A 21,481-nucleotide genomic window follows, 5' to 3' on the forward strand; every position below is an offset into this window, starting at 1 on the left:
ACTTTTTAAAATAGTAAATGTGGGAAACTCTCCTCTACTCCGACTCGCTCTTAGGCTCCCTACTAAGTTCTCCTTGAGCTGATGTCCATTACCAGTTTGTCAGAGACTCTTCTAGGGACACTCTGGGCACATACAAGCATAAACACATGCATTTTACAATTTATGTCTCTATGTACTTTTCTTTCCTGTTACTTTACCTTGGGGATTGTACCATATTTCTCTAACAGCTATTCAAAGTAACTATTAAAAAACTACTTTTTACTCAGATCACCTTTTTCAAAAGAAAAAAAAAAATCACCTTTTTCACTGGGACCAAAGTTAGTACACTTGACCTGTGAACAACACAGGTCTGAAATGTAAGGGTTCACTTATATGTGGATTTTTTCTTTTTCTTTCTTTTTTAAAAGATTTTATTTTTAAGTAATTTCTACACTCCACATGGGGCTCAAATTCACAACCCCAACATCAAGAATCACATGCTCGGGATCCCTGGGTGGCGCAGTGGTTTGGCGCCTGCCTTTGGCCCGGGGCGCGATTCTGGAGACCCGGGATCGAATCCCACGTTGGGCTCCCGGTGCACGGAGCCTGCTTCTCCCTCTGCCTGTGTCTCTGCCTCTCTCTCTCTCTCTGTGACTATCATAAATAAATAAATTAAAAAAAAAAAAAAAGAATCACATGCTCTCCTGACTGGGCTGACCAGGCACTCCTACGTGGATTGTTTTCAATAAATATATACAGTACTGTGAATGCATTTTCTCTTATGATTTTCTTAACAACATTGTCTTTTCTCTAGCTTACTTTATTGTAGAACACAGTATGTAATACATAAAACATACAAATTATGTCTTAACTGTTTATGTTGTTAAGGTTTCTAGTCAACGGTAGGCTATCAGTCGTTAAGTTTTGGGGGAGTCGAAAGTCACATATTAATTTTTAGCTATGCAGGAGGTTGGTGCCTCTAACCCCCTTACCCCCCACATCCCTCACAGTGTTCAGAGTCAACTGTATTCAAATCTTTATCATGATTGTCACCTGCACTTTCATAGTTTGCCATTGCTCCTTCACTGGGGCTGGTTCGCTTAATGGCATTCCTGTATTTGTCCAGAATATCCTCAGCGACCTGAGCTTGTGCACTGAGTCTAGGGCTGGGATCATCTGTAGGGAAAAGGAGAGTGAGAGAATTAGCTCCCCTTGGTTGGTAGCAATTCTGATGTTAGTACGACACCAGTAGCATAATCCAAAAGGCGGATTAGGAGGTAAGACTTAAAAAGAGCACATATCTCAATGTTAAGAGGCACCATGCAGCTGCCTGCTTATCCCATTTCTAAGTCTGAGAGCCTTACTGAAGCACAAATTGGGTGGATTAGCTCCACTTTCTCATCATTGTCAAAATTCTGCATGACAGTGTTGAGACGTTCAGTGCAGACTACATGAATGATGGGTTTCTAAAGTGCTTCCACTCAAGTTACTGCTGTTATTAGCAAACATACTAACAGAACTTCCAACAATGCATCTTCATATACAGATTTTATATTCAGACATCTCCATGCTGAAGCAGGGGGAAAGTATCAAATTTAGAATTATGCCCTTTTAAAAAATAAAAAACTGCCTTCCTCCATCCTTCCTGTATGACTCTCTACACATGTGAAAACTTCAGATATCAACACTGTCTTACTGAATGAATCTCACCACGACAGTGCAGCTGCCAGAAGAGTGTACTTTTGTGCCTGCAATAGTGTCTGAGGCACTTCTAGAGAATCTAGCCACTGTTGGAAAGTGCTAGAATTGTACCCAGGGTACACGGAGAAAAAGCTTATCACCATCACAGATGCAGCATTGTTTACTGTCAGGACCATTATCCCGTCAGCAAAATCAGCACGTCAAAATGTGTTCCTGGCATCTAAGATGGCAGAGTCATCAATTAACAGTCATCAAGACAAAGAACTGCTACATATCTATGGAAAAAAATAAAGTTCTATAGTGAAATGCAAACTCCTGAGATAGATCTAAACCAAGTAGGTAACCATAAATATCCACGTTCTAGTAGAATCCCATTTTTCAGAAAGTCTAAAAACACATTAAAAAAATCACTAAGTTTTATATATGTGTGTGTGTGTTAAGAGAAGCTAATAATAATAACAGCTATTATTTATTGAGCACTTACCACGTGCCAGGAACTGTGCTAAGCACTTTATATGAATGATCTCAATTAATCATTACAACAACCCTATAGGGAGGTACTTTTATTACCTCCATTTTATGGAAGAGGAAATCAGGTATAGGGAGCTCATGGCTCAGGGGCTCTTCTGTTTCCATGGGAAAAAAAATTTAGTATCCATGTCTCTGTAAAATTGCAGTAAACTGTAGAGAAACAGGATTACCAAACTAAACTTTCTGCTATAATGGTATTTGAATGCACGAAAAGAGTCCTAATAAAATCTGATCTTCTTCAAAATGTAAACTGATAAAACTCTTATCATTACAAAATCTTTCTTTGGAGGGGAAATACTTTTTTGCTATTGGTTTTGAGTGCTGGCTTGAGCGTTCTGAAAAATGGACAATAAAATTTGGCAAACCATAGGGAAAGCCATAATGTTGCTTATAACATTTATTTCTATGCCATTCTTAAGAATTTCATCCCAGGAAAGTAATGAAAACAAATAAAATATGCTACATATAAGAAGCTGTGAGCAATATTTTCACAGTAAAAAACTGGATACAATTTAAGTATCCAAAAGCAAGAGAACATCCACAATACTGTAAAATCATATGACAGATTATCTGTAAGTCAATACAAATTATTAAAACCAACTATGTCTGGGAGAAACTGGAGAGAGTTTACAAAATAACATTTAATAAAAGAAAAATACAAAACTACACAATACTCTGATCTAATCATTAAAAAGGCATGTACAAATATGGAAAGACTGGGAAAGAATATGGAAAAAAAAAGATAGTTTGGGTGACTCATTATGGATAGACCATTAAGAAATTTACTTTCATAACCTTTAAAAGTTGATTTAATGATTAATCTTCAACAGGCCATTAATTAGGACTGGGCAGAAATTTCTACACTAGTTGGCAAGCTAAATTGCATGAATCAAACACAAAGAAAACAAAATACTTTATGAAAAAAACTTATACTTAGCTTCTAGATTAGGCACCAAGAACCAAGAAAAATGTTTGCCTAAAGACACAAGCAAAACAATCTATAACTTCTCCAGTTATTAATTCAACATTTTTAAGACATGAGATTTCATTAAGAGTATTTCACTCCATAAACACTGGGGGTGGTCTAACATTAGGAACATGGAAAGAAAACATAAATATGTTTCTAACTCTTCTCAGACTGTAGACTCCTCAAGAATAGGGGCCATGTGATTTGGCTGAATACCCACAACACTTAGCACAGTGCCTGGCATGGGTCAGATGTTCAACAAGGATCTGCGGGTTGAGTAAGATAGGCTTGACCGCTCTCCACAGGGAACCCTGGCCTGGACACACAGCTTCTGCTTTTCAAAGCCCTTCATTCCAGGAGAGTCACTGCACCAGATAAAGCAGGGATGTATGCTAGAGACCGTGGAAATACATCCAGATACATGGAACCAGAGACCAGAATAACATGCATTAAAATGGGATTCTACCTGTACTACACTGAGCTCTTGAGGAGGATGTCCTTTGGAAACCTGTATCATCTTTTAATAAAAATCTTCATTTTAACTTAGTAGGATAACATACTTGAAAATCAAGATAAGAAAAAAAGAGGTGAGAAATTAATTTCCATTTAGATGTTCTACAGCCATCAGAAACAATACAAAGCTATCAAACTCAAGGCTGGGTCAATTAACACTACTTCTCGAACTCATTCCTTTTAGGGTGCTCACTCATAATGTGCCAAACAGAAGCTGCAAAAACACAAATACTGTGTAAGGTAAGAACCCAATCCCTAGTTGTATTTTCCTTGGGTCAAATAGCAAGGTTAAAATGATTCAAGCTGCAAAAAACCGGTAAAGCTTATAAATTTATGGTATTGTTTGAACACTTTATCACAAAAAAAGGAAATGATTAGGTAGAACAGAATTTCATTGTGATCCTGAATAATCAAGAACTATAGATGGGAATAAATTTAGAATTCTATGATCAACATTAGAGAAAGCTATTTGATCAATGATCCAAAGATGGGGCATGCATCACACTAAAACCATCATCACCTTTTCCTAAAAGGCCCTGTGTGGCATCGTCCCACTGGGATGTTGCACTGTAGGGTATGCCTGGAGGCTCAGCACCAGGGGCCTCATCATAAACAGAAGTTATGATAATGAGGATGAGGATGATGGTGGCGGTCTGCAGAAGAGCACACTGAAGTTCACTGCGGCCACCAACTGGAAGCCACAGAGCCATGAAGAACACACTCCCCACCGCACACACACAGACACACTCTGCTAAAAAGGCAGCGCTTATGGCGCCCAAGAAACAGTGCTATGAAATATGTGCTCTGGGAATGAAGGAGCCAGGAAGTCCACGGTCTACAAACCTGTGAGTGTTGAGAATCTGTCAGGCCCCACATCATCTTTGTCTTTTTCTTGTTTTTCTTTCTTTCTAAATGGTATAGGAGCTGGAAATTAAATAAAGTCAGTAGTGTGACACATAACATACTGCACTACTTGGAAGACAGCAGTCATTTTGGAGTATTAACTGGTGTGCCAACATTTCTAAGTGAAAGGAAGGTGAAAAGTTTAAAAGCTAAAAAATCCTGAGTGTCAACTGATAATCATTCTTAAAACAGCATTGAAGATTCTTAAAGAAGCTTTCAGAATCTGCTTTGGGGTCATCTGTTACAGGAAGAAATCCAAACCACTGCCTCTTAACCTCTGCTCGAAAACAACATTCAAAGCTCTGAGCCTCAATCTCTCCTCATCAAAGGGGCTTGAGTGCGGCTGAAAGCAGTGCTCCTCAGCTCCTGAGCTCCACGGTGCTGAGAAGAGGACTTCGGAAGAACTCCCTAGCCTTAATCCTGGATGATCTCTCCTTGCAGGAAGAGCCGCTTTTGCCAACTCAAATCTCAATATCTACTGCTACAATGCCAGCCTAGTCACCAAAAAAAAAAAAAAAAAAGAGCAAACAATTTTATACAACTGCCTTCCAAAATAAACAATTATTAATATTCAAGATATAGATATTCTCAACAAACATAAACATAAAAAGTTTATTAAGTTTACTCCAGGAATGTAAAGGATGAATTCTCAATGTTTAATTACCAATAGCATCCCTTTTTCCTGCAGTAATTATCAGCAATACATATATCAAAAGTCCTATGTTTAACCTGAATTGTACATGATTTTTAAACATGACCTGCCTGACTTCCATTTATGAAACCACTACTACTCCCTGCAAAGAACAAGAACTTTCATTTCTAAAGGTCTGCCTTTAGCATTCACCTGAGTGAATCCATTTTCTACACCCTCAAAACAGCTAGAAACTCAGGCCCGGCAAGCCTCACAGAGGAGCTGACGTACTGGCTCTCTGAAAGAGATTTGGGGGCTTTGCTTCTTGTTGCTAATATAATTCTACGATTTTATAAAATTACCTTTGGGCATGGCAGAAACAAAACGTTTTCTCCACCAAGGTCTGTTCCTGTCTGATTTTTCATCATCGCTATCTTTGCGTTCTTCAGTCTGTAGAAAAAGTTTGATGCTTTATTTGGAGTTGGACAGCAGGATAAATTACTATGAAAAGGATTTCAGTTTGTCTGTGAAATACAAAAACCACTCTTGTTTGTCTTAAAAGCAAAACTATTTTTATTGCTGTATAGGCAACTTCTGAAACATGGAAGTGTACCTTTTAAGCACCAGATTTGATCGGCTTGAGAGCAAGTGCTATCTTACTACTGTTAGTAAATCAAAACCTTAATACAGAGCCTAGCATAGGGTAGGCACTCAATAAATACTTATGGAAGAAGTGCAATGCACAAGAAGTCTAGGGGGTTAGCAGAGATGACAACAGTAGTAGTAATAATAAAATTAAGAATGGTGTGTGTGCCAAATACTGAGCATAAGGATATTTATTTCATTTAAACTTCACAGTAGCCTTAGGAGATAAACACTACTATTAAGTCCTTTTTATAGATGAGAAATAAAGGGCTAAAAAGGGTTATCACCCTATCCTCCCCAAAGTTATATAGCCTGCATGTGGCATAGCTGGGACTCAAACCCAGATCCAAGCAACTTCAAAGTTCATGTTTCGATCACCAATTATAATGAGTTGAGATCACATGTCAAACAGCCTATAGTTCCTTTACTAGCTTATCAAGTGACATTAGACAAATCACTTAATTTCTTATCTCAGAAGGGAACTGTGAAGTTTAAATGAAATTAGATACAAAACTGCTTGGAGAAAAGTTCAAAGTGTCATAAAAATGCAAAATATATTACTACAAAACCAAAACCGTACAAGTTTCCCAACTTGTGGACAAACTACACTGACAGATCATCTTTAATCATGACTACTGTCCATCCTTACTCTTAGATTTATATATACTGTGTTAACTTCAGGTATTAAGAGAACCAGGCAGATAGAACACTAAAGCTGACCACAATTAGCAAAATTCTTCTAGATGGCCTGTGTCCCATACCTCTCCTCTTGAGGAGTCCTTACTCGGGGATGAAGATGATGAATGAGGTGCAGCCACCAAAGAAGTAGCACCAATGGCTGCAGCTGGAGGGAGTTCTCGCTCTTCGTTCCCTGGGCGACGGTTCCAGCTGGGATCACTCATAGGTCGCCGGACAGATGATACTATATCAGAGCTCCTGCTGCGAACCAATCTCTCAGGGTAAGAATGCCTTTGCTTGAATGCCTCCATTTCAGCTGGAGTTAAAACATGGGAACCAAAGTTTGGCAACCTGGCCTCATTTCCTCCCACAGCTCCTTCCAGAATTGGGGGATCTGGTGGTGGATGTGATGGCCTGGCATAGTGAACCTTTGGCCTTACCACAGCAGAAGCCCCTGGAACACAGGAAAAAGAAAGTTAGCAACTGAGATACAACTGATCCAACAATGGCATAAACAAAGGGTTTTGGTTCTGTTCTTCTGCCCAGGGTAAGAGTCAAAAAGCTGATTTGACTAGTTTACCTTCATGTGAAGACAGTGGATCAAACATGGCAAGTAGAGACTCTGACTGAGAAGGAGGAGAGGTCAACTGGTGGGCGCCTAAAACAAACGGGCAAACTGTAAGACTAAATCAGAACTGTCATCAATAAGAGTTTCTACACAATGAAAAAGGTTCTAGCATTCTTCCACAGTTTTCCTTTCCTTTTTTTTAAAAGGTTTATGGGATCCCTGGGTGGCTCAGCGGTTTGGCGCCCGCCTTTGGCCTAGGGTGTGATCCTGGAGACCCGGGATCAAGTCCCACATCAGGCTCCCTGTGTGGAGCCTGCTTCTCCCTCTGCCTGTGTCTCTGCCTCTCTCTGTGTGTGTCTCTCATGAATAAATAAATAAAACCTTTAAAAAAAAATAAAGGTTTATTATTTGAGAAAGAGAGAGAGAGAGAGAGAGCACACAGTGGGGAACAGGGAGGGGGAGACAGAATCTCAAGCAGATTCCCTGCTGAGCCCAGAGTCTGATAACATGGAGCTGAATCTCAGGACCCTGAGAACATGACCTGAGCAGAAATCAAGAGTCAGAAGAAGCTCAACCAACCCAGGCATTTCTACAGCTTTCCTTTTCTGATCAACAGAACTTGAGGGGTATAGCAGAAAAAAAGAGAACCTAATAAATACCATATTCTGATTACTTCAAATTCATGGTATGTTTTTATCTACATACAGGGATTTTAATGACATTTAAGTGGTCTAGCATCCACATGTTAATTACATTTAAGACCAAACTGTATTATAGTTAATGCAAAGAGTAGTCAATAGATGTAAATTATCAAAATTTTCAGAATGTCACAACTGCCCTCCTTCCACCTATAAAAATAAGGGTAAAAACTAATATTAATAAGTGCAATATTACCTAGAAGGAGTATAAATAGAAAGTTGTTGGGATCCCTGGGTGGCGCAGCGGTTTGGCGCCTGCCTTTGGCCCAGGGCACGATCCTGGAGACCCAGGATCGAATCCCACATCGGGCTCCCGGTGCATGGAGCCTGCTTCTCCCTCTGCCTGTGTCTCTGCCTCTCTCTCTCTCTCTCTCTCTCTCTCTCTCTGTGACTATCATAAATAAATAAAAGTTAAAAAAAATTATTAAAAAAAAAAGTTGTGAAATCTGAAATTCTGATACAGCTCTCAGAAAATGACAATAAATTGACAATAGATAAAAATGACAATAAATAAAAGTACTCCTTAAAAGCCCAGGTGGCTCAGCGGTTTAGTGCTGCCTTCAGCCCAGGGCGTGATCCTGGAGTCCTGGGATCGAGTCCCACGTCGGGCTCCCTGCATGGAGCCTGCTTCTCCCTCTGCCTGTGTCTCTGCCTCTCTCTCTCTCTCTGTGTCTCTCATGAATAAATAGATAAAATCTTAAAAAAAAAAAAAGTTTCTTTAAAAAAAAAAAGTACTCCTTAAAAAAATGAATATTACATTATACCACAAAACAGACTTTAACTATTCTCAGCTACGGAGTTCATATGACTCCTCTAAGCATGTCTACACAACCAAAATCAGAAATATCAATACAGATAAGTATGCAGAGGCTAAAACTTTCAAATATATAAAAAATTGTTCCCCTAGGGGTGCTTGGGTGGTTTAGCCCACCAAGTTGGTGAAGCATCCAACTCTTGATTTTGGCTCAGGTCATGATCTCAGGGCTGAGATCGAGCCCTGCTTAAGATTCTCTCTCTCCTTCTCCCTTTGCCTCTCCCCAGCCTCTCCACACACAACCCCACTAGGACTATCTCTCTAAAAACAATTTAAAAAATAAAAAATTAAAGTAACTCTAAACTTTTTGAGTCTGAGCTCTTTAATGCTAATGATGACTACTCTGATTTTATGGTTTTGATTTTTCTTTTGTTCTAGGTTTTATATTTACCTTCCTCTATTAAAATTATAAAAATAGTATATTATTATGAAAGATAGCTTAGAATATCTGTTCTAAAATTTTGGTCTTGGGCAGCCCTGGTGGCTCAGCAGTTTAGTGTGGCCTTCAGCCCAGGGCCTGATCCTGGAGACCCGGGATTGAGTCCCACGTCGGGCTCACTGCATGGAGCCTGCTTCTCCCTCTGCCTGTATCTCTGCCTCTCTCTCTCTCTCTCAGGAATAAATAAATAAAATATTTTTAAAAAAATAAAATAAATTTTGGCCTTGGGCAGCCCGGGTGGCTCAGCGGTTTAGCGCCGCCTTCAGCCCAGGGCCTGATCCTGGAGACCTGGGATCAAGTCCCATGTCAAGCTCCCTGCATGGAGTCTGCTTTTCCCTCTACCTGTGTCTCTGCCTCTCTCTATCTCTCTCATGAATAAATAAATAAAAATTAAAAAAAAAGAAAAAAGAAAAAAAGAAAGTGAGGTTGCATCTCCTTTAAAAAAATAAATAAAATAAAAGTTTGATCTTAGGACACTTTTACATTCTTAAAAATTATTGCCCCAAAGAACCTATTTATGTTGGTTTTATCTATTGATATTTACCATATCATAAATTGAGCTGAAAACAAATATATATTTATATATTAACTCATTTAAACATATCTGTTAAATGGTAATACAAATAACCCATTTAAATGAAAAAATAAGTATTTTCCAAAAAAGAATAGTAACATCTAGTAGATGACACTGTTTTACATTTTTTCAAATTCTCTTTAAGGTATGGCCTAATAGAATCCAGCTGGATTCTCATATGAACTTCTGCTTTCTATTTGTTGCAATACATATTTTGATTGAAGTATATAAAGCTGGCCTCACACAGATATGCAGTTGGACAAGGGAAGATATTTTAATAGCCTTCTCAAATAATTGTGGACATTCTTCTATGATATGACACCAAATCTTGACTAGTAGTTATTTATAGGTTAGCTACAATCTGGAATCTGAAACCAGATCAATGAACTTTTTGTACTGTTACAATACAATTAATTGGTCTGTTTTCCAATATCATGCATTGATCACCAGGAAAATGCTGTCTAATTAGATATGCAGAGCCTCCACATGTTGACACATTTCAATATATAATACCAAAAAATCACATTCTTAATACCGCCAATCTCAACAGAAAAGTCTTTAAATATCAGAAAGCTGTCAAGCTCATGAAGGTGGATACGAGTTTTCCAAAATTCTCATTTTTTATCTGAAAGCCTGAGTTTTATCACTGACAACAAACTCCTCTGCCAGTTGTTTTCCTTGAAGTGATAGGCTCACTTTGTTAATTTTTAAGCAATGCCTGCCAAATACCCAAATATGAAGAACTACAGTTTGTCGTTCTTTCAAGTAAAAGTGTGTCATGAAAAACAAACAAGAGAAGAAACACCTAGTTAACCTCACAACTCCAAAAACCATTTAAATGCTTTTCCTGACTACAGGAGAAACGTATTAGGGGTATTTCCTATTTCTTCAGAATTTTAAACAGATGTGTGTATACTCAGGGTTGAGACATAATTAAATAATTTTTACTGCAACATGAAAGATATTCATAAGTAAAACTTTCTTTTTTACTGCATGAGAATATAGTAACTGCTAACAGTTCAGTACCACTGCTTTGCTTCATGCTAAAGTCTACCCCAGGAAATTTAGTCACCTTTGCTTGTGCACCATCAGTGCAAATGTCAATACAGTGAAAAGGACAATAACCTTTTACTATTATGAAAATATCTAGACCTCACTACCCCCCATCCCTCAAAAGAGTCTTAAGGTCCCTTAGTAGTCCATGGAAACTATACCTTGGCAAATTGCTTTTTTAGAGCAGTGGTTCTCAAATAGGGCTATTTTGTCCCCCAAGGGATCATTTGGCAATATTCGAAGACATTTTTGGTTGTCAGAACTGCAGGGAAAGAAGGGGATTGCCGTGTTCCTGGTAGAGGCCAGAGATGCCACTAAATATCCTCTAATGCACAGAACACGTCTCCATAACAAAGAACTACTTGGCCCAAAATGTCAATAGTGTTGAGGATGAGAAACCCTGGTTTAGAAACAAACTTTTTTTTTATAAAGAAAAAGTATCTAAAACCTAGTTCTCAGTACATAAAACCATGGCTAGTATTTTGGTATTTCTTTCCTGTGCTTTCTCTATGGTACGTTTTTTAATGCTTTATTATCTTATACATGAAATTCTTTAGGATAAGTTTTCCAAGAGATACTATGTTCTAGTATTTCTAGAGTTTCAATTTATTTCATATGTTTTAAAGGATTTTAAAAAACAGACACAAAAAACAAACCAAACCAACAAAAATCAGCCACATAAATTATGAATGGGTGCATCAAAATTCACTTAGCAATTCTATTTGTTCAATTCTTAGACTGCTTCTCATTTTCTGCAATATAAATGTTATGAAGAACATCAATATAAATGCTACAAAGAACATTAGATTTTCTGTATACATGGAACTATTTCCTGATGAATGATTCCTAAACTGGACTAACTGAACCAAATTTAGCTTGTGAATTTTTTTTTTTTTTTAAGTAGACTCCACACCCAGTGTGGAGCCCAGTGAGTGGCCTAAACTCATGACCCTGAGATCAAGACCTGGGCTGAGACCAAGAGTCAGACGCTTAACTGACTGAGCCAGTCAACCCCACCCCAGTTTATGAATTTTCAAGGCTTTATATACATACTGTCAAATCATGCTCCAAAGTGCTATATCAACTAATATCACCAGCAAACATGTGAATGTGATCATTTTTAAGTCATTTTAAGTCATTCTCTTTCCCTTCTTACCATGAGTTACTTCATCCATGTCTGGACTAGTGACAGAATCTTTACCCCCAAAATCAGAACTGCACTCAGATCTCAAGTCTTCAATCTTATTGGGAATATCCTCAGAGGTTGCACTTATGCCTTTAAAATGAATAAGTAAATACAGTAAAAAATCAATAGCAAGAAGAATGGAATAACCACATAAAAAGTATATGAAGTTTGGAGAAATGTAAATATTCTCAAAATTTTTATGACCCAGTGTTATACATGTGAGATGTCTGGTATCACAACCTTTACTGCCTAATAAATATGCTTACCTTGATTTTACAACATAAGCACAAGTATCATATGGTATCTAAATACAGTAGTAGAAGGCACCAAGAACAGATAGAATTAGAGAGGGAACACACACAGACTGTTTGCCAATGACCTCAACAAGCTCTATAAAGCCACACGTTAAGTTCTCATAGATTTAAGGTCCCACAGAAATAACTTTGTTTCTTAGAAATTTCTCAACTCTTAAATAAAACATATCTCTCTGTTATCAACTTTATAAATGGAGAGGCAGGAATACACCTTGCAATCCTTATTCCTTAAAACAAGACAGACATACCCGACACAACACTGAGGCCTGGTGTGCTGGGACGGGAACTGACCTCCCTGACATCCGTATCATCAGATGTGCTACCTAGTCCAGAACAGCTCTCCAGCTCTTGTAGACGCTCCTCCTGCTTTAGATCCGGGGCCTCTAAACAGAAGACACAGGTGCCACATTAGTGATTCAGTTAGCGTGCTGCAGTTTCAGCTTGTGACACCCACATGAGGAAAGCTACCAGAGCACGAATGAAATCATTATAAACAGATTTCTAAGTCTGGGCCAGTTAGCAAAGCTGGTTAGACTGAACGCTAAAGAAGCTGAGGTTGTGATTTTTATCCCAAAATAGGTCAGTCTGTTGTGCAAAGGTGAAAACTCTGCCCATAGAATACTAATCTCACAAAACACATTGTTGGTTAACAAGTAAACTCAATAAGAGAATACAAAATAGCTTAACATTAAGCCGAACATTTCCTAAAAAATAACTCCAATGGGCACTCAATAGATAGTAAGTTAATCCTACTGTCTCCTTATGTAACGGTCTGAGTGCATTAACATTACAAAACACATATCAGAATCACTTAATTATTCTTGAGCCAAGTAGATCAGATTAGAATATAATTCAGACATACAGTTACTTAAATTTGCATTCTGATAGTTGACATTTAATTGAAAGCAAATTTATCTTTATAGTCAGAAAAAAAGTAGAAATGCAATATATAAGAAAAGAGAAAGTACAAAACACTTTGTATACATTTATAATAATCCTGCACAAAATAATTCTCAGTCAGAACTCCAGAATCTCAATTTCATTACATTTCAAAAATACATTAGCTATCTTTTAGAGGGTCAGGTTCTTCCTGGGATGAATATAGGCATGCTTACCACACATCCAACTGTTTAGGGCTCAAGTTATACTGCTATTCCTATGTTATGATGAGTTAGTGGGAGATACCAAACACAGCGTCCCACCAGAGCTCTGCTGAGTTGCTAACAAATGCTTACAAATAACTGAACACAGAGTCAAAAAAGCACCTGCCATCTTAGCCCATGCCATCCAAAACTGTTTTTTCTTGATGGACAGAAAATGCCCTAACCTACCTGTCCGTCTGAAATTCTTAGTAATATGGTTGCATCACACTTGACAAAACATACATAATATAGAAATTAAGATACATTTAAAACTTCCGTGAAAATCAAAAAGCAAACAATGGCGGCATACTAACCTGAGTCACTTGGCAATACCTCTACACTCCAAGCTTCGCTTGTTGTCTCTGATATGGTAGAACCAGTGCAGGGGTCAAGAAGCACTGACCCTGAACCTGGCAGGCATAGTAAACTGCCTAACATGTTTTCTGCTGCTGCACCTGTATAACCAGTGGGGAGCAAAAGGTTAATGAAGATCCTGATGGAAAGAGCAGTGATAATGGAGAAGAGCCAAATACTAAAGTAATCTCTACCCACAAGAAGGAAGCCAAGGTAAGTAATTTCAATCAATAGCACCATTAAAAACACAAATTTCCCACTTTGGTCATAATCACACAAGCTCCTTTTTCTTAGTTTCCTCCTAGTCACCTAGGACTCTCCATAGAGAAAACACATTAGGTCAAGTAATTTCAATTAGCTTTCATCTTGGTTTTATAGCACACTTTCATATGTGTTCCTAAATATCTAAAATATATAGTATTTACAGGGATTAAAAACACTCAGAGACACTTAACCACATAAAGTTATACTGGCCAAATATGTTTTCTTTTGGCACATTAGCCACATATTTAGAGCAATAATATATGTTTGCAGGAGAGACACTTGGGTGGCTCAGTAGTTGAGTATCTGCCATCAGCTCGGGCCATGATCCCAGAGTTTCCTGAGAGGAGCCTGCCTCTCCCTCTGCTTCTCTCTCTGTGTGTCTCTCATGAATAAATAAATAAAATCTTAAAGAAAAAAATATTTGCAGGAAAAAAACACCTCTCTGTAGCATGCATTCAGCTGCAAATACAGCTCATTGCTCAAACAGAACATTCTGCTAACTACTTTGGCACCTGAAACAAAGTAATGCAAAATCTATTAAGAAATCTATTTACACTATTTAAAAATACAAATAGAAAGGATTAAACATTATTATACATCTGTGTTAAAAACACTCAAGCTCAGAATGCTTCGCAACATCTGATTACCTCTAGCAAAAGAACAATTCTACTGTAGTGCATAAAAAAACTTTTGGCAAAAAGTTACTGCTGAAAGTTACCTTTTAAAGATATATCATAAAATAATTACAAATAAAATAATGTCTGGAACTTGCCTAACACATAACAAGGGGACAGACAAAAAGGCTAGTTGGTGGGAGAAGAGATGGGACAAAACCAGCCACATGTGTACATGCAAGAGTTGAAGCTGAATGACAGGTACACAGAGTTCACTTTTCTCCTTGTATTTGCATGAAATATTCCATGATTTAAAGAGAAAATGAAGATGCTGCTTATAAGACTTCATGAAATCTTCCAGAACCTATAGAACAGTATGCTAAAGGGGGTGAATTTTAAAGTATGTAAACTATAGTTCAATAAACTTGATATATATATATATAAAAAAAAGAAAAAACTAGTCACTCTTTGGAACTGAATTAATCCCTCCAGAAGTAAATCCATTTTTTTAAAAGTAGGCTCTACACCCCACATGGGGCTTCAACTCACAATCCCCAGATCAAGAGTCACGCGGTCTACTGACTAAGCCAACCAAGTGCCCCATTAATTTCAATTTTTAGAGAATCTCAGTATTTACGATTCTGAAAGATTTTGTGGTTATAATCTAGAAGAATTTTTATCTTCAGGTAAGGTGCTTAATCTCAAAAGAATATCCTAAGAATATATACTATGCCCTGAAAACAAGAAGCTAATTCAGAAGATTGGTGTTTCTTTTTTAGCAGGGAAAGGAGAGTTAAATGCAGACAAGGAAAATGCTACCTATATTTATATAAAGAATAAAAAAAGACAAGTGCTTTGTTACATACAGTTATCTCAGTTTCCCAGTCTGTCTGAAGTCTCTGCCCATGAAGGGTAGGTGGATATGAATAACTAAACAGGAATTTTCCAGAGAATTTAAATAGCAGTTACCTGCAATTTCCTGTAAGCGATCTTCATCAATGTTAGGGTCAAAATCACTTCCCAAGACATCTGTACTCCAGGTCTCACTCACTGTTTCTGATATATCTCTGTCATCTGTTAGTCCCATCATGTCACGTATTTCAAATTTCCTTAGCTTATCATCAAGATTATCTTGAGTTGTAGCTATCAAAAACAGAATTAATAAGCACTTAAAAATGGTACCAGCACAGCTATGATTTTTTTAATCAACTTTAAAGATACATATTTTATTATTAATACTGAGCAAGCAGTACCAAAACACTGAATTATTCCCCTACGGATGTACTCTTTACCTCTCTGAACTGAGCTCAGGATATGTACACCCACATCTGGTAGATTAACTGGGACAACCTCTACAGTGTGACTTTGATAAAAAATTGGGATATATTCCCCTCTCTGTGTATTTGCACAGGCCCTGTTACTTGCTTTGGCCAAAAGAGTAAAAAGGAAACGAGGCAGTTTCAAGGCCAGGCCTAAGAGACCTTATAAAATTTCTGCTCTCTTTTTCACCTTCTGTCATGAGAACAAAGCTTAAGCTAGCCTGCTGGTGAATGAGGGACCACATGGGACGGCATGAAGATCATCCTAGAGCAGCCAACTCCTCCTCACTGACCACCTGTCCCCCGCTTTAAGGCTAGCATTTTCTTCCACTAAGTTTTTCCCTATACTTCCAACCACATGTATCTCTTATTCAGAACTGTCAAGGCACTTCTGTAACACTTCTAGTCATTTGTCTACCTTCCTCTCCCTATTCTAAGTACCTTTAACCTCAAGTATTTATCTTTGTATCCCTGAAAAGTTCAGTATTACAGAACTGAAATGCCAAATATTACAGGATTCAAGCAATTCATTTTAATTATTCTATGTAACTTCAGCCTAAAAAATTCATTTACCAACTAAACATTTTTTAAGAATGGAAAGAACTAAAAAAAAAAAAAAAAGAATGGAAAGAACTATGAATAAATGCAAGTTTGAAAAAAAAATGCAAGTTTGATGGTCATTATATAATCAACTTAAAGCTATTCTTTTACTAAACACAGTCAACCTACATGGAACACAACCAGGTAAATTCTTTGCTACTTAAGCAACTGTGTTCAACTTCACTTTACCTTGCTCATGCTCTAATAGCTGTAGAGCTTCAACTCCATTACTCCCAGAAGGTCCAGCTCCAAGTTCTGATACAGATTCTCCTTCCAGGTCTAGAGAGGATACTGAATTGGAGCGATTTGAGGGACCTAGAGAAATGTTTATACTGTGAGTGAACTTTTTAAAATCATGAGCCACCATTTAACTTTTCATGTCCTGATAATAGACTAAGACTGATTAAGGTAAAAAAAAAAAAAAAGACTGATTAAGGTACATTTATTTATTTGTTTATTTAAATGTATTTATTGGGACTCCTGGGTTGCTCAGTGGTTGAGCATCTGCCTTCCGCCCAGGGCATGATCCTGGAGTGCCGGGATCGAGTCCCACATCGGGCTCCCTGCATGGAGCCAACTTCTCTTTCTGCCTCTCTCTCTCTTTGTGTCTTTCATGAATAAGTATATAAAAATCTTTAAAGACAAAAAATGTATTTATTTATTTTAGAGAGTATGTGTAAGCAGAGGACACAGAGAAAGGCAGAGGGAGAGAGAATCTCAAGCAGATTCCTTGTTGAGCACAGAGCCAGATACAGGGCTTGATCTAACCACCCCTGAGATCAAGATCTGAGCTGAGAGCAAGAGTCAGATGCTTAACCCACTGAGCCACCCAAGCGACCCTACCATTCTACTGATAACAGTATTCTGGTTTATTTTTATTAAAATTGGGTTTAGGGGATCCCTGGGTGGCTCGGCGGTTTAGCGCCTGCCTTTGGCCCAGGGCGCGATCCTGGAGTCCCGGGATCGGGTCCCGCATCAGGCTCCCGGCATGGAGCCTGCTTCTCCCTCTGCCTGTGTCTCTGCCTCTCTCTCTCTCAATCTCTATCATAAATCAATCAATCAATCAATCAATCAATCTTTAAAAAAATTGGGTTTATGTTGTTTTGTAACCCTTTTTTGTTTACCCATATAGCAGTGACATTTCCCTCTATAATTTAACATTCTTAAATAACCTGAGTTCTTTTTTTTTTTAATTTTTTATTTATTTATGATAGTCACAGAGAGAGAGAGAGAGAGAGGCAGAGACACAGGCAGAGGGAGAAGCAGGCTCCATGCACTGGGAGCCTGACGTGGGATTCGATCCCGGGTCTCCAGGATCGCGCTCTGGGCCAAAGGCAGGCGCCAAACCGTTGCGCCACCCAGGGATCCCTAACCTGAGTTCTTAATGGTTTTTTACTTTAACTTCAAATGGGCATAATTTATTTAAATATTCTTGTTTGATTAAACATAGATTGCTTCTACTTTTCAAGCATTATAAAAAGCCCTTCATGGCGCCTGGGTGGCTCAGTGGCTGAGCAACTGCCTTTGGCTCAGGTGTTGATCCCTAGGTCCTGGGATCGAGTCCTGCATGGGGCTCCCCACAGGGAGCCTGTTTCTCCCTCTGCCTATGTCTCTGCCTCTCTCTCTGTATCTCTCATGAACAAATAAATAAAATCTTAAAAAAAAAAAAAAAAAAAGCCCTTCAACAAGCGACCTTGAATTGTTTCCTAGGATAAATTCCTAGAAGCACAATTGCTAATTTAAAGGGCATGTCTATTTTTAAGGTACAGATGTAGTATTAAAAGCACTGGAACAGGGATTCCAGGGTGGCGCAGCGGTTTAGCGCCTGCCTTTGGCCCAGGGCGTGATCCTGGAGACCCAGGATCGAATCCCACGTTGGGCTCCCGGTGCATGGAGCCTGCTTCTCCCTCTGCCTATGTCTCTGCCTCTCTCTCTCTCTCTCTCTCTCTCTCTCTCTCTCTGACTATCATAAATAAATAAAAATTTAAAAAAAATATTTAAAAAAAGCACTGGAACACTTGGGTGATTCAGTAGGTTAAGCATCCCATGTTGGAACCCAGTGTGGAGCCTACTTAAAAAAAAAAAATAGAATGGTAAAACTACAAATGATTCCGTTTATTTTCTGCATTTTCTAGAATAAATATACATTACTTATATTCTAAAAAGTTCAAAAAAAGGAAAAGTTATTACATTTTATGTTTAAAATGATAGTAAACTCAACTTTCTTCATTAAAATGTTTGTCCTCATACATGGAACGACAAATTCTCATTTCATAATCTATGCTTTTAATTTTCTAATTTTATTCCTATTTCCATTGTATCTTCCTGCTTCATAAAGGTGTGAATAAAGAAATACAGAACATTAGATGTATACACAATATCATGAAATACTAGTGAGTCCATTTTTTTCCCATTTAGACATGCACCATATCCCTCTAAAGGAGCTCCATAAGCTTTGGTATACATTAATACTAGAGAAATTTTGGCATTATTCAAGGCTCAATGAAGACTGTTATCTTTTCCATTTTCTATGATCAAAGGTCTCCTGCAATCTTTTTCTTTTAAATTTTCTTCTTGCAATCTTATTTATTCCAGAAACAATCTTTATAGCCAACTGTTCAAGATCATTAGAGGAAAACTTCATTACTCTCCTTAGGGAGAAAAAGAGATAGTATAATTATAATTTATAAGGCTCCTTTAAAGATCACAAAACAAGTATTACTTGAATCACACAACTCTGAATGAAGTAACCCTTCACCTTCGGATATTCCTTCCAGATTATCACTGCAGAGGGAAAAGCGCAAGGTTTTATCAGGTTTACCATGGAGTTTGTTTTCATCAACAGGGACATCTCCTTGTCCTCCATCCGAAAGTTGCATGTTTAGGACCTGAAAAATAAAATGCCAAAAAAATATATAGATAAGTAATAAAAAACAAAATGCCATTGGTTTATCAGAACTGAAAGGTTACTGATATGAAAACAGACCACAGCAAATGGATATTTAAGTTCTTCTTTTTTTTTTAAATTTATTTTAAAGATTTTATTTATTTATTCGTGAGAGACACACAGAGAGAGAGGCAGAGACACAAGCAGAGGGAGAAGCAGGCTCCATGCAGGGAGTCTGACGTGGGACTTGATCCCAGGTCTCCAGGATCACACCCTGGGCTGCAGGCAGCACTAACCTGCTGAGCCACCCGGGCTGCCCCTATTTAAGTTCTTCTTAAATTCTCATTTTTAACTAAAAACCCATTTATGAGATTCTGATAAAGCTTTTAAGTATCCCCAGAATAAAAGTAGATGAGTTAAAAAAAAAAGTGAATCTATGCCTTCCCATCACCCATCACCCAGATGATCTTCCCATCATCTCATCTCAGGATGAGAAACTGAACAATCGGGTATTAGTGAGTGGTGGGTAGGATCATAAGAATCAAAAGGTTTTGGAATCAGCAGGCTGGTCCTTCTGATTCTGCCATGTGCCAACTATGTAATCTTGAGTAAATGATTTAAGCTCTCTAAACTCCAGTTTCCTTATCTATAAAAGAATCATGGTAATAGTAGGCATGCCATGGAGTTGCTGAGGATTAAATAAAAAGATGCACAGAAAGCATCTGCATGGTAAAAGGACATTAAATTTGCAGTACATTTTTTTCCAAAAGTTAATAAACTGGTATCCCTGGGTGGCTCAGCGATTGAGAGTCTGCCTTGGGCCCAGGGCATGATCCTGTAGTCACAGGATCCAGTCCCACATCGGGCTCCCTGCGTGGAGCCTGCTTCTCCCTCTGCCTGTGTCTCTGCCTCTCTGTGTGTGTGTGTTTCTCATGAATAAATAAATAAAATCTTTAAAAAAAAAAGTTAATAAACTAATTCAATAGGAAGAAAACATAGAATAAATTATTTTGTAGGCATCAGAATTCAAACAGTCCAGTTTGAATCCTGCCTTGATCACAGCCACAAAAGTCCATACCAGAAGCTGAATTGTGACTTCACAGCCATCTCTAGCCTAGAGCTGATGGTCTTTTTACAAAGTTTCTATTTGTTAGATGACTTCCAAAAAAGAGAATTCTTATCCCTCCACATGAGGTTCATAACTCAGCTGTAAACATGTATCTCCAACCTAATGAAGAACTGAGTGCTTTGCTGAAAGTCAAACAGCATGTTTTAAGCACACGTGGAACTCAAAATCACAGCCACTAGGATCCTAGGTTATTGGCAAAATATGAAGGAAGAATAGTATCCTCACTTAAAAAGAATTAAAAAACCCAAAACCTTCTATGTGCTGTTTTGGCCCTACATTTAAATAAGTAAAATAAAAAAATAAAATAAAATAAAAAAATAAATGAGTAAATTAAAGTTTTTTAAAGGCTCTATACCTCTATTCATGTGATACTTTAAAAAAGCCATTTAAAGATAGAATTATTTTGGGGTGCCTGAGTGGCTCAATCAGTTAAGCATCTGCTTTTGGCACAGGTCATGATCTCAGGGTCCTGGGATCGAGCCCAGCATCAGGTTCTTTGCTCAGTGGGGAGTCTGCTTCTCCCTCTCTCTCTGTTCCTCTCCCCACTCCCACCCCCTACTGCTCATGCTTTCTCCCTCTCAATAAAATCTTTAAAAAAAGAATTTCTCTCTCTCCCCTTATAAATTAAAGAATCATTTTCCTAAATTTGCTTGAAATTAAATGCAGACATAAAAATTTTATATTTTGGTTTTTTTTTTTTTTTAAGATTTTGTTTACTTACTGGACAGAGAGAGATAGAAAACGCAAGCACACAAGCAGGGGGAGTGGCAGGCAGAGGGAGAGAGAGAAGCAGGCTCCCTGCTAAGCAAGGGAGCCCAATGTGGGGCTCACATGTTCCCTGGGATCGTGACCTGAGCCAAAGGCAGACACTTAACTGACTAAGCCACCCAGGCACCCCTACATTTTGTATTTTTAAGATAACTTGGATCTTTAAACTCATAATGAGCAATGTACAAAAAATCTTCAGGAAAAATCTAT

At 38.0% G+C, this 21,481-nt stretch overlaps 1 protein-coding gene across 4 annotated transcripts in view; it reads right to left on the reverse strand.

Moving 5' to 3' along the window:
- The window catches only part of GAPVD1 (GTPase activating protein and VPS9 domains 1), an 81,294-nt gene that overhangs the window by 13,697 nt on the left and 46,116 nt on the right, over positions 1–21,481 (reverse strand). Inside the window, exons 8-18 of one of the 4 annotated variants that reach the window (XM_055320587.1) lie at positions 19,309–19,375; positions 16,677–16,802; positions 15,538–15,711; positions 13,651–13,791; positions 12,443–12,577; positions 11,851–11,970; positions 7,129–7,206; positions 6,632–7,002; positions 5,588–5,675; positions 4,535–4,615; positions 1,033–1,155 (exon numbers count right to left, since the gene is read on the reverse strand). In XM_055320587.1, coding sequence (XP_055176562.1) covers positions 1,033–1,155; positions 4,535–4,615; positions 5,588–5,675; positions 6,632–7,002; positions 7,129–7,206; positions 11,851–11,970; positions 12,443–12,577; positions 13,651–13,791; positions 15,538–15,711; positions 16,677–16,802; positions 19,309–19,375 — 1,504 coding nt within the window. Of the gene's footprint in view, positions 1–1,032; positions 1,156–4,534; positions 4,616–5,587; positions 5,676–6,631; positions 7,003–7,128; positions 7,207–11,850; positions 11,971–12,442; positions 12,578–13,650; positions 13,792–15,537; positions 15,712–16,676; positions 16,803–19,245; positions 19,376–21,481 lie in introns of all 4 variants that reach the window. The other 3 variants (XM_055320577.1, XM_055320605.1, XM_055320596.1) reach the window with 3 other exon arrangements.

Source organism: Nyctereutes procyonoides, unplaced genomic scaffold (genome assembly GCF_905146905.1).
Source record: "Nyctereutes procyonoides isolate TBG_1078 unplaced genomic scaffold, NYPRO_anot_genome, whole genome shotgun sequence".
Classification (NCBI taxonomy): domain Eukaryota; kingdom Metazoa; phylum Chordata; class Mammalia; order Carnivora; family Canidae; genus Nyctereutes; species Nyctereutes procyonoides.